Below are 16750 nucleotides of genomic sequence, written 5' to 3' on the forward strand. Positions count from 1 at the left end.
ACCGTCTGTAGCTAACATTCCACTATTTGCCAATCCTGTCATGCTAAACATTGGGCATGTGACGCGAAGCAGCCTAAAAGAAGTGAATGTTAACAGACTGGTACCCAGTCTAGAATAGGACTACTGAAGGTGGCCAAAGCTCGCCAGTTTCGTGGGAGATACCTTTATGGCAATTATGATGTCAGACAGATCTGGGTTAATCATGGTCGGCGCTATGGCAACATTCCTCTTTGATTCTATCCACCTTTATTTTGCGCGCCAGAAGTCTCGAACCGGTCTAGGTGGATAGCACCCAAGGTTTGTGTTTTTTTGTGCAACAAGATGCACATCTTCTGGACTGCCATTCCCTTCAGGAGGTTTTACTCCGAGGAACCCGAGCTTATTCCTCGGGAGCTTCGCAGACCCCCACCTATCAAGCCTCCCCCGGACGGAGGATGGGGGTGGGTGATTGTATTATCATCGTTCCTCTATAATGTCCTGGTACTGGGATACCACAACTCCTTCGGAGTGTACCTCATCAGTCTCCTCAAAGAGTTTGGGGAGACAAGTTCTAAAACAGGCAAGTTACCCTAAAACACAATCAAGTAGCGTTAGGCCCGTTTATCCAACCTGCTCTCAGAGCATTTCGTATTCTACCCAACATCATAGTGAAATGTAGTATTAGACTACACACTGTAAACTCTACTGCTGTAACTAGACATTTCAACAACTATTTTGTATTAGCTGCAAAGTGATTTTATGATCATGACACGAGATGTGTAAACGTTAATAAACATGTTATAAACAAGTAGTTACCTAAACTGCACTGTATCACATCAATCAGAAGATTGCTTACAGATGCTATAGAATAGACACATTGAAGTCTGCTAGCTACCTAACCTATGACCTACTCTCTGCTGTCCTATAGCATGGGTTGGCTCCATCAGCTATGGTTTCATCATGGTCTGTGGGCCCCTGTCTGGGAAGCTGACAGTCAGGTACGGAGCCAGAGAGATCTCCATCCTAGGATCCCTCATCATCATGATCTCCACGGTGTGCTCGTCCTACGCACCCAATCTAGGAACACTGTTCTTCACACACGGCTTCCTCACTGGAGTGGGCTCCAGCTTTGCCTTCACCCCAGGTTGGTACAAGGGCAGGTAGCCTAGTGGTTAGAGCGTTGGGCCAGTAACCGAAAGGTTGCTAGTTTGAATCCCTGAGCTTGACTAAGTAAAAATCTGTCGTTCTGCCCCTGAACAAGGCAGTTAACCCACTGTTCCTAGGCCGTCATTGTAAATAAGAATTTGTTCTTAACTGACTTGCCTAGTTAAATAAAAAGGGAGGGATAAAATTAGCTAATGGTTAGTTATACTACTGCAGGGGTCGGCAACAGGCGACCTGCAAGTTCTACATTTTTTATCTTATTTAAGTAAAACCTTTCAGGAATTCAGCAAAACATTAGTTTAATTTAGGAAATCTGTTCCCAAGTATTCCCACAAACAAAAAAGATGTGATCATGTCTCAATGTATGTAATGATTTTTCTAATTTATTTCAGATACAGTCTCTTTCTGGGCTTAGTTGTGGTCAATTTGCGGTGACCAAAATCATCCCGCGGCTGAATCTAGTTGCCTACCCCTGCACTATGAATTCACTAAAACTTCCAATCGATCCACAGCTTTTCTAGTTCATATTGTGTTATCAAGACCAGGACAGCTAACACATTATCTCACCTCCATCTCCAATCTCCCTCCTCTTCCTCCCGTGGGGCAGGTATGATCATGGTTAGCCAGTACTTCACCACCAAGCGTTCCCTGGCCACGGGGATAGTGATGTCAGGGGGAGCAGCAGGGGCCCTGGTCCAGACTCGGCTCCACCTGTTCCTCATAGACGTCCTGGGTTGGAGGCAGAGTCTCCGAGTGTTCTCAGGCCTCCTGATTATCTGTGTCATCACCGGCTTCACCTACCTGCCACTCAACCCAAAAGGTACTGCAGAACGTTCAGACCCACAATGGTTTTTAGTTCTTTAGTACATTGCAGGTTACCATGTTAAATGATGAGCATACAGAGATGGGACCTTCTATCACATCATCATGACTGAGTGCCCAATTTATTTAACTACCTCAACTGATTTTATGTGTACGCTTTCAAAAGGAAACATACTATTAATCAAAAACTATGTGTTACTGATGAGGTTTGAGTGATTTGTGTGTATTTGAAAGGTTACACCAGAAGTGTGGTGGATAATTTGAAGAACTCTCCCTTGAAGAAGTTTGTTGTGGACCTTGGCCTGTGGAAAGACAAAATCTTTCTGATATGGGTTGCAGCCAATGGACTGTGTAAATTTGGATTCTTCATTCCATATGTCCACTTGGTAAGTTACATATTGGTATAAACAACTGAAGGCTCAGGTGAAATGGTACATTATAGTTTGGAACCATTCTGTCATTTTACTCGTATACAGTACATTCGGAAAGTACTCAGACCCCTTGACTTTTCGCTTGGTCATTATGGGGTATTGTGTGTAGATTGATTAAATAAAATAAAAAATTAAGCAATTTTAGAATAAGGCTGAAAGTTAAATGGGAAACTGGTTTTTAGAAATTTTAGCTAATTTATAAAAGAAAAAAAAAACATACCTTATTTACATAAGTATTCAGACCCTTTGCTATGATTCTCAAAATTGAGCTCTTCTGCATCCTGTTTCCATTGATCATCCTTGAGATTGGAGTCCACCTGTGGTAAATTCAATTGATTGGGCATGATTTGGAAAGGTACACACCTGTCTATATAAGGTCCCACAGTTGACAGTGCATGTCAGAGCAGAAACCAAGCCATGAGGTTGAAGGAATTATCTGTAGAGCTCTGAGACAGGATTGTGTCGAGGCACAAATCTGGGGAAGTGTACCAAAACATGTCTGCAGCATTGAAGGTCCCCAAGAACACAGTGGCCTCCATCATTCTTAAATGGAAAAAAGTTTGTAACCACCACGACTCTTCCTAGAGCTGGCTTCCCGGCCAAACTGAGCAATCGGGGGAGAAGGTCCTTGGTCAGGGAGGTGGCCAAGAACCCAATGGTCACTCTGACAGAGCTCCAGAATTCCTCTGTGGAGATGGGACAACCATCTCTCCACCAATCAGGCCTTTATGGTAGAGTGGCCAGACGGAAGCACTCCTCAGTAAAAGGCACATGACCGCCTGCTTGGAGTTTGCCAAAAGGCACCTAAATATTCTCAAACCATGAGAAACAAGATTCTCTGGGCTGATGAAACCAAGATTGAACTCTTTGGCCAGAATGCCAAGCATCACACCTGGAGGAAACCTGGCAACATCCCTACGGTGAAGCAGGGTGGTGGCAGCATCATGCTGTGGGCATGTTTTTCAGCGGTAGGGACTGGGAGACTAGTCAGGATCGAGGCAAAGATGAATGGAGAAAAGTACAGAGAGACCCTTGATGAAAACCTGCTCCGGAGTGCTCAGGAACTCAGACTGGGGTGAAGGTTCACCTTCCAACAGGACAACGACCCTAAGCATACAGCCAAGACAACTCAGTAGTGGCATCGGGACAAGTCTCTGAATGTCATTGAGTGGCCCAACCAGAGCCCGGACTTGAACCCAATCGAACATCTCTGGAGAGACCTGAAAATAGCTTTGCAGCAACGTTGTTTCCATGCTTCAACAAAGTACTGAGTAAAGGGTCTAAATACTTAGGTAAATGTGATACTTACAGGTTTTTTTTATATACATTTACAAACATTTCTAAAAACCTGTTTTTGCTGTCATTATTGGGTATTGTGTGCAGATTGATCAGGGGGAAAATAAGAATAAGGCTGTAACGTTACAAAATGTGAAAAAAGTCAAGGGGTCTGAATACTTCCCGAATGCACTGTATCTCAAAGATGAGTGAATGTAGTTCAGGTACAAAATGTGTGTGTGTGTGTCCTGCTCTAGGTGAAGCATGCGGTTCAGCTGGGCATCCCCGTCCACAGTGCCACTAACATCATGCTGTTCCTAGGCTTGACTAGCATGATCAGCCGGATCATCTTCGGCAGGATCTGTGACTCAGAGAGAATCAACAGGCTCTACATCAACCAGGCCTCTGTCTTCGGTGTGGGTGGGTTGGCCTTATGCCTATACCTCTTCACGGTCATTGTGACCGTTAGTGAAGCAATACGACACGAGAGAGTGTATGTTATGGCGGTTATTATCACGGCTGTGCTGCAGTCAAATGTACAAGGTGAATTCTGGAGACCGCACACAACCTAACACCTGTCCCCTACTGTCTTTCCTCCTGTGTTGCCAGGTCTGCTGTACATGTTGATCCCACTGCTCCAATCCTACGGCTCTCTGGTGGCCTTCGGCCTGTTCCTGGGGATCGCTGATGCTGGCAACTACATCCTGCTCCCTGTCCTGACCTTTGACCTGATGGGGGCCGAGAAGATGCCCGTGGCCTGGGGGTTCATGCTCACGGTCAACGCGGTCAGCTGCTTGGGGCCGCCCTTTGCTGGTAGGTTCACCGCAGCTGACGTTATTGTTGTAACAGTTCTTATTCTTAAGTTGGAGGAGTGTAAGCCATGTCAGTACAGCCCAACAATGACTGAATCAGCTCAAAATGTTTGTTTTTTTGGCAGATGTGCAGAGTTCATCACTTTCTTTGCATGAAGGAACATCATACAAGAAGTATGATAAAAGTCATAGTCATCATACCTTTGTTGTTTGAAGTCTCAGTCATGAGTTGTTGTCCCGGTCAGGTTGGGTGAATGACATGACAGGAAGCTACAACTTGGGCTTTGTGGTTGCCGGGGCGTTGAACGTGGCAGCCTGTTTTGTCTTGGCCTTGATCCCCCTGGCCAAGAGTTCAACCAGACAGACATGCAAGAGCATCATGAACGTCACCATCGACCGCTCCACACAGGAAATCACGCAGTGGGCCGACAACCTACCTCCTATCGCTGAGGTAATACACCGGTACCCCTCTTTACTCACCAGACGATGACACTGTTGTTCTTTTCTAAAATGGTGGGCAATCTAACAAAATATTTGGTTTCATTGTCAATTATAATTGACGGTGCAAGTTTTTCCTGACCACGTGGCTTGACCAGGAAAAAAACGTATAGTCAGGAAAAACTACTAGCCCTAATTATAAAATGTATGTTTACTCAAAATACTTACATTTCAATTGTCAAATAGGAGCCACCAGTGTCCAAATATGTGAACTACTTCTCTACGACTACGTTCCGTAGTCCAGAGATTACTGAGAGTAGACCTGAGGTGTACAGAGGAGATGACGCCGAAACCGCAGGACCTGCTGAAGTCACCCGGCTATAGCAACAACACCCCTTCTGCCTCATCAGGAGAGAATAAATGTATCTTTCACTTAGGGGAGCAAATACAATAATGTATCGATACAGTGTTGGCTGGTATTCTTATAGTGAATTAATCCGTTTTCATTTAAGAGAGAAATGACAAGCGCAGGACTTGTTAGTCATTGTCCAGTAGGTGGCGCTTCTGTACCAAGTGAAAATAAAAGTCGGAGCACTGCTCATCAGCAGTGATAATTAAGGACCTCTCCATCCATACTGCAAGACACATTCTATATAGTGAACGACAGTGACACTTTTCTCAGACACAAAATATTTTATTTGCAGCACTTAGTTTTGACTGAAATACATAATTAAAACAGGTCATTTTTTTTAGCTGTTACTTATTATATGCCATTAAACAGCAAGAAAGCCTTCAACCAACACTGTACTTTCAAGCCATTCATCATTGCAATATTATGTCCAAAGCCAACAGGCCATAAGAGCTTCACTACACACTGACGCCAGCCAGTAAAACAACAAGCTAAAACATCCACTCTGTCACAACGTTTACAACTGCCTCTCGGAGATACTGTTCAAATGTGAGAGTTGCATTTTGCTCACCAAATAAACTCCACTGAATAAAATCCCACAGATTAACAAAAACTCCCATTGATGTATTGTTGCAAAAACTAAACAAATAGGTCTCATTTCTAAGAAAGAGCAATGAGATGGAGTGCTATTTGACCAGCTCCAATATTGTATTAAAGTACAATAGGGATTTGGCATACCTTAGCAGAACAGATGAACATTGAGCTAAAGTTGATGAAAAGTATGCGTCCTACTAAATGCTGTGTGGGTGAGATGATTATGCATTATAAAATGGATGGAATAAAATTGACAGGCCATGGCTAGCATAAATTATACTGAAATATTCAAGTTCTTGTGAGGCGGTTCAACAGTATCCGAAAGTGCATACTATGTATGCTAGTCACAGTCTTTCTGGCTGGCTCATCAAATACTTGTGGGAGATGACAACATAATAGCGTTCTTCATTAATCTGCAGGACAAGGGCAAATTCTCCTGTCCTGCACAGGAGAAATGACTCCTCGCTTCTCTGAAGAATGTTAAAGAATATTGTAGCAGCAAGTGTGGTGCCCTTGTATCACGGCAACATTGATACATTGCTGTGAATACTATTGCTTAGTGTTGTAGAGGTCACATACATCTTTTAGGATTTTTCGATATTAAAATCACCCAAATATATTTAGTATAGATTTCTTTACTGAAACGTCTGAAAGGGTTTGATGTGTTGATATCAGACTATATGAGACAATACCAGACTATTTTGTCTTTGGCAAATGTGATAGTCAAGGACCAGGCCCCTAAGAGTGAACAGTGTGCAGTAAGAATTGTCCCTCATATCTACACTGACTCAATCCTGTAAACATCTTTGCACACCTAAGACCCGTTTCAAATCAAACCCAGTAACTTAACACGATCCCAAAGATCAGTCAAAAACGCCACTCTCCTTGTGCTGCAAGAATTCACCTTTGGATTCATGTTCACCACAAAACAATGTTTGTAGTGTATCAACTGTATGTAGAGTGTTGTCTTTGACGAAATTTGGAAGGCTGGTTATTGGTTCTGAATGAATAGGTGGGTACTGGTTTTGAACCTAATTCACTAATAAGTGCATTGTGCTCTTCAACATGATTCCTTGATTATCTATAATGGTAGAATAGCATTATTGTAGAATATGTGCAGTATGTGGCTAATTTCCTCCTTCTGTTCAATGGCCTTGTGAAGTAATGTCATAGGCAGTTCTGACATCAGGCCTTGGTGTGAATGTTATTTCCCCTCCCAACCATTTCTTCATAGAGCCATGTTACAGAGCATATATCACCACTGTAGCAGGCCTTGTACTGGACCAGATGAAGCTGCTTATGCGTTTGCTTGTTTCATTTAGATAGGACTTGTGTGTGCCAGCTTTGTCAGTCAGAACATACTTTAACTGTCTCCTGCACTCAGACAATTCCACCTCTGATGTGAGATTTTTGTCTAAAAGCGACCAGCCAGCCAACAGAATTAAAAACAATATATATTCTAACTATCTGCTAAAACAAAAATGCACAATACAAACTGAACACAGGGAAATACACACACAAAAAAACATCTGCACATGTCATCTCATTATGTAGAGTCAGATGCATTTCCGGTTGCACTCATTCAACATGTAAAAGTCATCCTTGTTAAGGCTTGTCCTGTAGATACTGTAACTGACCATGCAAAGACAACACATTCCATTACGAGCAGGTAAACTGGACAGGGGGGGGGGGGAATAAAGCTGACATTGAAAAATGTTCCTTTTATTTTAAAAAGGTCCACTATATTCTATTGACGGGCTTCTGTAATGTAGCATCATTGGTACGCGGTCATATCACATGAGTCTTGTCAGGCAGACTGAGGATGAAAGGGAAGAGTATGCCCTTAGCTTCCAGTGGTGGCCTCAGAGGCTCCTCTACAAAGTAAGAGCCGTCCTCCTCCACTACAAACTGCAGAATCTGAGTCTTGTTCACACAATAGATGCAACTTCCGATGACGGCACACCGGAACGGCAAAGGGGTGCCCTGTCGCTGTGACACACAGTCGTGCCACATTTTCACTATAGTGTTGTACTTGAACACATTGACCCCCTGGTCGCGGTTCACGTCAAACCTGTAGATGAAACTTTTCAGGGCCACCATGTCAGTTGACTTCTTCCTGCTGTTGTTGTAGGGGCACTCCTGCCACTCGTCCCTCTTGGGGTCGTATTTTAGGAGACGGTAGAACAGAGACCCTCCAGAAACGTAGAGCTCTCCGTTACAGGTGGTGGCTTCATGGGCCACAGCGAACGCCCCTTTGGGTAAGGGAGCCACTGTGGTCCATCTGTCAGTCCGAGGATCATACTTTTCCACTGTGAACAAACACTCCCCTCCTATGGCGTACAGGTTACCTTCCATAGACACTAGCTTGAGCTGCGACCGCGCCTGGTTGAGCGGCCGAACCTCGCTCCAGCGGTTAGCGATGGGGTTGTAACAGAACACCTTGTCTGAGACCTTGCCCTTATCCCCATACCCCTTTATCCCACCGGCCACAAACAGGTAGTTGTACATGGTGCAGATCCCACAGCCCTTCGTGTTAATGTCCTCCGGCATCAGAGTCAGAGGTCTCCAGTCATTGGCTGCCTCGTTGAAGCTGTAAATCACGTGGTTCTCCTCGAAGGACGCCGCGGACAGAGGGCTCTGCGGTCGACTGTTACAGCGACTCTGAGGTCGGCTCCCGACGCGGTCGAACACATCGTTGATCTCAGCGACCATCAGGGACCTCTTCCCCTCCATTCTCTTCTTCAGGACCAGATCCCTCTCCGACCCCGTCAGACGCCCGTACACCGCTGGGTCCCGCAGGATCTGGAGGAAGTTGTCACTCATGAAGCGATAGGCCGTCTCCTTCAGTTCGTTGAGTCGTTGCTTCTTGGCGATAGTTAGAATCTCGTAGCAGTTCTCTGCTGTGACCTGCTCTGAGATGGTGTCCATAGCCGCCTGGAGGGCACATGGGATCTGTAAGATCTTAGCTCCTGTGATCACCTCTACCACATTGTCCTTGTGTACATTCATCTGAGAGGTGTAGATATAGTCTATCAGGATGGTCAGGGTCTTGTACTTCAGCCCTTTCACTTTCAGGATGTCTCTCGACTGACGAGCCTTGAAATAGTCACTCTTCTCTGCCAGAACAGACTTGTGAACACTGATTTTCTGGCCACCGACTTCAATCTCTAAATCCGGCTCCTCTTTAGGCGTTGTGTTACTGACCCCACCATGGCCACTACTGTCCTTGTGTCCTTGGTTCGACTCAAGCCCTGACTGTCCATACAATGTGTCATATTCGGTGGCAGAGCTGTGGCTGAACAAGCGCTCCAGCTCTTGTATGGTTGGCTGGTTGTCCGCGGTGATACAATGAGTGTCAGGCGCGGAGGTCCCCTGCTCCGGGGAGGCGGTGACGTTTGTGATGCGACACCGACTCCCCACTACGCTCTCTCTGTAGAGGGACAGAGACCCTTCAGCTTCCTCTCTGGCCTCTCCCTTGAAGCATAGAGAGGGAGCCACACTGCAGGGCACTTTGGCCCTCGCCCCATTCATATCCTCACTGATACCGTTTCTGCCATGAGCACAGTTCTGGTCTCTACCAGCTTCAAGCTTGGGTTTGTGAGATGTATTTGCTTGATGAGAAAGATCAGTAATGTGAAGCTGATCTTTATTTGAGATGTATGAGCCATCACCTTGTGGCTGGTCAAAGTGATGATTCCCGATCACCGTACCACCATCCAGCAAGTACTCCTTTGTAACTGGTGTGCTCTGTCGACAGAATCCCTGGTCGTCCAGTATGAATCCCAGGTCTGGAGCATTGGTGTTCCCCTCCTGCTTCCGTGGGAGGGGACAGACATCCTCATCCGAGGGGGAAGAGAGGAGGTCCGAGCAGACGGGATGGTGGAAGATGACGTCTGCCTCCACCGTGTGCACTCCTCCTCCCGGTCTCTGTCTGTCATTCATCCTGTCTGATCAGAGCAAGTGGTAGTCCAGATCCTCAGTGATCATAGCGAGGAGAATCCAACAGAATCTTCTAGAATCACTCCTCCAGATCTTGGCAGGTCTCGTCCCTTGAACCTATTTGACACGTTAGGGGAGAAGAGAAATATGTCAAAAGTTGAAACTCCATCCTGCTTCTATGGCATGTTTCAAATAACTAAAACCTAAATTGTTGCCAGTGCTAGTAGGAAGAGGAAGGGAAGCGCTACTAAGGTACACAATAGTAACATCTGGTAGACAGAAGGTGCTCTTTGGTAAAAGGGGTGAATTGGTCATCAAAAAGAAAGGGAGGACCAAGGCACTCTTCATATAATTAATTAAAATGCCTTTATTTGTGTGGAATGTTCAATAGAAACAAGGTTTTAGCCAGTGCTACTTAAACTCTAAGGGGCGCCCTTACTCCACAAGCAACACATGGAGCCAACTTTGGCATATCTTCAGAGCTTTATAGAGCAACTTTGATGTTTTCACAAAATTGACTAAACTCTATTGAAAAACATAACATTATTAAAGTCTACAGATATTATTATGCGGGTCTAATTGCACATTTGGCACTTGTGCAGAAAAAGATGAATTCAAGTGCTATTATTAAGATATTAGACATAGTGAATGGAATAACAAATGAATTATTGTTGCTATTAACTGCTAACACACATGACCTCCTTATTGAATGATCATTCTAATCTGTGTTAATCGCGACCCCGTGGGAGACGGACACAGTGCGCATGCTCAGTGGCCACTGCTGACTGCTAAATATGATGGGAGAGGAAAGCCGTTCACGCGCACATTTCGCTGTCAAATTGTGTAATAGAAACCAAATTCTAGTACAATAATTTATAGAAATGGATTCATATGTATTCATTCATCACAATGTGAAGAAATATAAATTGGCAAATTTGTGCGCAATATAATTGTAAGGCAAGCAATTATTCAAGGCTAAATTTACCATTAAGGTATCATCCAAGATGGAAATGAATCGACTCATATAAAAAAACGTTGTCCTAAATAGCATGATGATTATTATTATTATAGTATAGCCTACTACTTACGTCTTTATGTGGTGAAGTAGCAGCGCAGTTCAACAGACCGTTTTCAGTCTCTCTCACACACACACACACACACACACACACAAAGCCCAGTTATGTAAGGTAGCCCCAATCCTGAAAATTGGAGAACCTCAAAAATGCAAAACAGCTCTTTTCCCTCATATATAGAGGTAATTTCGTAAATGTGAAGAAGTCCTTCATTACATGTCCTTTAGATATATAGGCAATCACTTAGACAAATAATCTCCGGATAAACGGATCTTTGTTATTCCTTAAAAAAATCATAAGAGAAAATCCACTGTAACTACATCGACGTCTTGGCGAAAACAAAACGCAAACTGTCATTCCAGGACTCAGTCTTTCAGATGATCTATCCACGACCAATATGTTGCCAAGTAAATTCCTCCTGCAGCTCTCCAGTGCGTCCGAGCTGAGCCGTGAGCATCAAATGTCGTATTTCACCCCCACAGTTTAAAATCAGTCCAGCATAGATCAGTGTTCTCCCTCTCCGCTACCCCGAATGTGTTTAGATTTTTACTGTTGGCTACAGTCCGACAGTTATTGATCTAGACCACACACCCTATACACGGATATTCCCTCAGCGCATGCACCACGCACGCGCTGGAGGTAAACCACCGGAAAAATGCGACATTCCTTCACACGCTTTTGTGTCCGAGATGTCATGGGGGAAGCTCAGCGATCTGCGCCCATGCGTGGATTATAAGACCCTGTCATTGTAAGACCCTACTACAGCCTCTTATAGGAAAGGCCCTACTTCAAAAGCAAAGCCAAATGACAACAAATATGTTGTTCACTAGACAACATACACATTTGTGTTTCCATAGTGGGGTATTGCAATTATAAAGACATGTGTCCACATTAAAATGTACTACGGTTACCGCCTTCTGCTTGGTACGCTACAGCATCCGTTTACAGGTTTACAGCATCATATTTTAGTCTGAAAGGAAGAACATTGCTTCAACCTGCTATTTAAACCATGGGTTACAGTGCATTTAGAAAGTATTCAGACACCTGGACTTTTTCCACATTTTGTTACGTTAGACTAAAATGTATTACATCTTTTTTTCATCAATCTACACACACACTACCTCATAATGACAAAGCGAAAACAGGTTTTTAGAAATATTTGCAAATGCATAAAAAAAACAAAAACAGATACATTATTTACATAAGTATTCAGAACCTTTGCTATGAAACTCAAAATTGAGCTCGGGTGCATCCTGTTTCCATTGATCATCCTTGAGATGTTTATACAACTTGGAGTCCACCTGGGGTAAATTATATTTATTGGACATGATTTGGAAAGGCACACACACACACACACACACACACACACACCTGTCTATATAAGGTCCCACAACTGACAGTGCATGTCAGAGCAAAAACCAAGTCGTGAGGTCGGTCGAGCTCTGAGACAGAATTGTGTCAGGCATAGATCTGGGGAAGGGTACCAAAACATTTTTGCAGCATTGAAGGTCCCCAAGAACACAGTGGCCTCCATCATTCTTAAACGGAAGAAGTTCGTAACCACCCAAGACTCTTCCTAGAGCTGGCCGCCCGGCCAAACAGAGACATCGGGGGAGAATGGCCTTGGTCAAGGAGGTGACCAAGAACCCGATGATCACTCTGACAGAGTTCCAGAGTTCCTCTGTTGAGATGGGAGAAAGTTCCAGAAGGACAACCATCTCTGCAGCACTCCACCAATCAGGCCATTATGGTAGAGTGGCCAGACAAAAGCCACTCAGTAAGTCACGACAGCACGCTTCCCTACAGTGAAGCATGGTGGTGGCAGCATCATGGTGTGGGGATGTTTTTCAGCGGCAGGGACTGGGAAACTAGTCAGGATCGAGGCAAAGATGAACGGAGAAAAGTACAAAGAGATCCTTGATGAAAACCTGCTCCAGAGCACCCAGGACCTCAGACTGGGGCGAAGGTTCACCTTCCAACAAGACAATGACCCTAAGCACACAGCCAAGACACTGCAGGAGTGGCTTCGGGACAAGACTGAATGATCTTGAGTGGCCCAGCCAGAGACCGAACTTGAACCCGATTGAACATCTCAGAGACCTGAAAATAAATGTGCAGCGATGCTCCCCATCCAACCTGACAAAGCTTGAGAGGATCTGCAGAGAATAATGGGAGAAACTCCCCAAATACAGGTGGGACAAGCTTGTAGCGTCATACCCAAGAAGACTCAAGGCTGTAATCGTTTCCAAAGTTGCTTCAGTAAAGTACCGAGTAAAGGGTCTGAATACTTATGTAAATGTCATATTTCAGTTTTTTATTTATAATTAATTTGCAAAAATGTGCAAAAAACTGTTTTTGCTTTGTCATTATAGGGTATTGTGTGAACATTGATGAGGGGAAAAAAACGATTTAAGCCTCATGGTGAAATCCCTGAGTGGTTTCCTTCCTCTCCGGCAACGAGTTAGGACGGCCGTCTGTATCTTTGTAGTGACTGGGTGTATTGATACACCATTCAAATTAATTAATAAATTATAAATTAATTAATAATAATAAATTAATTAATAAATTAATTAATAAAAACATGTTTTACCCATCTACCAATAGGTGCCATTTGCGAGGCATTGGAAAACTTCCCTAATCTGTTTGAAATTCACTGACCTTAGAGATAATTGTATATGTGGCGTACAGAGATTAAGTAGTTATTCAAAATTCATATTATAACACCATTGACTCCATACAACTTATGTGACTTATTAAGGACATTTTTACTCCTGAACTTACTGTTGAAGTCAGAAGTTTACATACACTTTAGCCAAATACATTTAAACCCAGTTTCACAATTCCTGACATTTAATCCTAGTAAAAATTCCCTGTTTTAGGTCAGTTAGGATCACCACTATATTTTAAGAATGTGAAATGTCAGAATAATAGTAGCGAGAATGATTTATTTCAGCTTTTATTTATTTCATCACATTCCCAGTGGGTCAGAAGTTTACATGCCACCAAATACTAATTGAGTGTATTGCCTTTAAATGGTTTAACTTGGGTCAAACGTTTTGGGAAGCCTTCCACAAACTTCCCACAATAAGTTGGGTGAATTTTTGGCCCATTCCTCCTGACAGAGCTGGTGTAACCGAGTCAGGTTTGTAGGCCTCCTTGCTCGCACACGCTTTTTCAGTTCTGCCCACAAATTTTCTATGGGATTGAGGTCAGGGCTTTGCGATTGCCACTCCAATACCTTGACTTTGTTGTCCTTAAGCCATTTTGCCACAACTTTGGAAGTATGCTTGGGGTCATTGTCCATTTGGAAGACCCATTTGCGACCAAGCTTTCACTTCCTGACTGATGTCTTGAGAGGTTGCTTCAATATATCCACATAATTTTCCTTCCTCGTGATGCCATCTATTTTGTGAAGTGCACCAGTCCCTCCTGCAGCAAAGTACTCCCACAACATGATGCTGCCACCCCCGTGCTTCACCGTTGGGATGGTGTTCTTCGGCTTGCAAGCCTCCCCCTTTTTCCTCCAAACATAACGATGGTCATTATGGCCAAACAGTTCTATTTTTGTTTCATCAGACCAGAGGACATTTCTCCAAAAGGTATGATCTTTGTCCCCATGTGCAGTTGCAAACCGTAGTCTGGCTTTTTTATGGCGGTTTTGGAGCAGTGGCTTCTTCCTTGCTGAGCGGCCTTTCAGGTTATGTCGATATAGGACTCGTTTTACTGTGGATATAGATACTTTTGTACCGGTTCCCTCCAGAATCTTCACAAGGTCCTTTGCTGTTCTGGGATTGATTTGCACTTTTCACACCAAAGTACGTTCATCTCTAGGAGACAGAACGCGTCTCCTTCCTGAGCGGTATGACGGCTGCGTGGTCCCATGGGGTTTATACTTGCGTACTATTGTTTGTACAGATGAACATGGTACCTTCAGGCATTTGGAAATTGCTCCCAAGGATGAACCATACATGTGGAGGTCTACAATATTTTTTCTGATGTCTTGGCTGATTTCTTTAGATTTTCCCATGATGTCAAGCAAAGAGGCACGGAGTTTGAAGGTAGGCCTTGAAATACATCCACAGGTACACCTCCAATTGACTCAAATGATGTCAATTAGCCTATCAGAAGCTTCTAAAGCCATAACATAATTTTCTGGAATGTTCCAAGCTGTTTAAAGACAGTCAACTTAGTGCATGTAAACTTCTGACCCACTGGAATTGTGATACAGTGAATTATAAATTTTATATTCTGTCTGTAAACAATTGTTGGAAAAATTACTTGTGTCATGCAAAAAGTAGATGTCCAAACAGACTTGCCAGAAACTATAGTTTGTTAACAAGAAATTTGTGGAGTGGTTGAAAAACGAGTTTTAATGACTTCAACCTAAGTGTAATGTAAACTTCAACTGTATTTAGGCTTGCCATAACAGGGGTTGAATACTTATTGACTCAAGACATTTCCACTTTTCATTTTTTATTAAGTTGTAAAGATTTCTAAAAACAATTCCTCCTTGACATTGTGGGGTATTGTGTGTGGGCCAGTGACATCTCAATTTAATCCATTTGAATCCATAAATTCAGGCTGTAACACAACGAAATGTGGAAAAAGTAAAAGGGGTGTGAATACTTTCTGAAGGCACTGTAAATAAGCCTCCCTCTCCTTCAGTCCAGTCTCTCAAATGATTACAAATCTGACAATTTATATATATATATATATCACATACACACACATTAAATATGACCCAAATAGAAAAAACTATGCGCAAACGAGTGCTTCCCTTAAATTTGTGATAATAAAACAAGGTTAAGAACCAGCAAAACAACCACTACCGTCGCAGAGTTAAAATAGCATAACATGTCAGTGTGTCTCATATCAGTATCCCAGTTATAGATGGAGACAGTTTTATCCAGCACCCTTATCTTCCCATTCTCTGGAGGTTGCATAGCGTAACCACTGGCCTTTTAGATATAAAAATAGCTGAGCCACTCTGGGCCAACACAAGGGCACCAGAGTACAATCAACACCATGGATTACACTGCAGCATTCCTGCCTGGGACAGATGAACACAGAGAAAAAGCAAGCAATAGCCACAACAAATCTTCCATGTTCAGAATATAATGCATGATTGTCCCGCAGTATTATCTTGAGGAGCAGACATGACACACACACACACAGTGAGGAGAGAAATTACACTCACACACAGCCATGCGGTCACAGACCATTGACAGTTCTCCATGGAAACCATGCAGGATCCGAGAAAACAAAGAGTGTGCTTGCGAGTCAAGGCTGTCTCCCAGTGTGATGAATGACAACAGTCAGATAGGGCACAAGCCTGGGATTGCTCTGTGGTGATGGGGTCCTGGTTTTTGCACAATTATGGGACCTAAGATTTTATCCTGTATTATATCAAGAAATTAGAATTCCACCAAAAATTAAAGCAATGGTCTGAGGATGGTCCTGGACCATCTGACATAAAAAGAAAAAAAGGGGACAGTTTGATGAAAAAAAATAAAATAAAAAAAATGTAAATTAAGGTTCAAATCCAGGAATGCCACAATTGTCCAAAAGCAGGGCTCTAGATACAGTATTTGTTATTGAGGTGCTGCTGGTCTGTATAACTTCACTGGTTAATAAATACAGTCTGTAGCCTACTTAAATCAATGTGGTTGAACTTTACCCTCAAGACAGAATAGTCATCAGGACATTAGCTAAATGAGACATCCTGTGGGAAATGTTTGGGTTCATGATACAGCACATTAGATTACTGGAATAATTTGGGTAATCATTTGGATAAGGCAGGGACACTGAACTTCA

General features: G+C 43.4%; 2 protein-coding genes across 2 annotated transcripts; one reads left to right on the top strand and one right to left on the bottom strand.

Annotated features, from left to right (window-relative positions):
- The first annotated feature begins 200 nt into the window (after positions 1-200).
- On the top strand, positions 201-5501 carry LOC115162672 (monocarboxylate transporter 10-like). Its single transcript, XM_029714162.1, has 8 exons — positions 201-559; positions 908-1123; positions 1751-1963; positions 2200-2351; positions 3929-4091; positions 4281-4484; positions 4729-4934; positions 5168-5501. Exons 1-8 carry the CDS (start codon positions 322-324, stop codon positions 5303-5305), a joined length of 1530 nt encoding a protein of 509 aa, XP_029570022.1. The 5' UTR covers positions 201-321; the 3' UTR covers positions 5306-5501.
- A 93-nt stretch (positions 5502-5594) lies between these two features.
- On the bottom strand, positions 5595-11634 carry LOC115162471 (kelch repeat and BTB domain-containing protein 11). The gene is made up of 2 exons (XM_029713800.1): positions 10952-11634; positions 5595-9980 (listed from the first exon to the last, which is right to left on the bottom strand). Exon 2 carries the CDS (start codon positions 9864-9866, stop codon positions 7713-7715), a length of 2154 nt encoding a protein of 717 aa, XP_029569660.1. The 5' UTR covers positions 9867-9980; positions 10952-11634; the 3' UTR covers positions 5595-7712.
- Between the last annotated feature and the right edge of the window lie 5116 nt (positions 11635-16750).

This window comes from Salmo trutta, chromosome 25 (assembly GCF_901001165.1).
Source record: "Salmo trutta chromosome 25, fSalTru1.1, whole genome shotgun sequence".
NCBI classification, from domain to species: Eukaryota; Metazoa; Chordata; class Actinopteri; order Salmoniformes; family Salmonidae; genus Salmo; species Salmo trutta.

Bases quoted from the DNA above. Each gene is read 5' to 3' on its own strand.
- LOC115162672 (XM_029714162.1), top strand. From the start codon at position 322: ATGCACATCTTCTGGACTGCCATTCCCTTCAGGAGGTTTTACTCCGAG. The intron at 2,352-3,928 runs GTAAGTTACATA...GTCCTGCTCTAG, and splicing joins TCATTCCATATGTCCACTTG to GTGAAGCATGCGGTTCAGCT. The intron at 4,092-4,280 runs GTGGGTTGGCCT...CTGTGTTGCCAG, and splicing joins GGCCTCTGTCTTCGGTGTGG to GTCTGCTGTACATGTTGATC.
- LOC115162471 (XM_029713800.1), bottom strand. From the start codon at position 9,866: ATGAATGACAGACAGAGACCGGGAGGAGGAGTGCACACGGTGGAGGCA.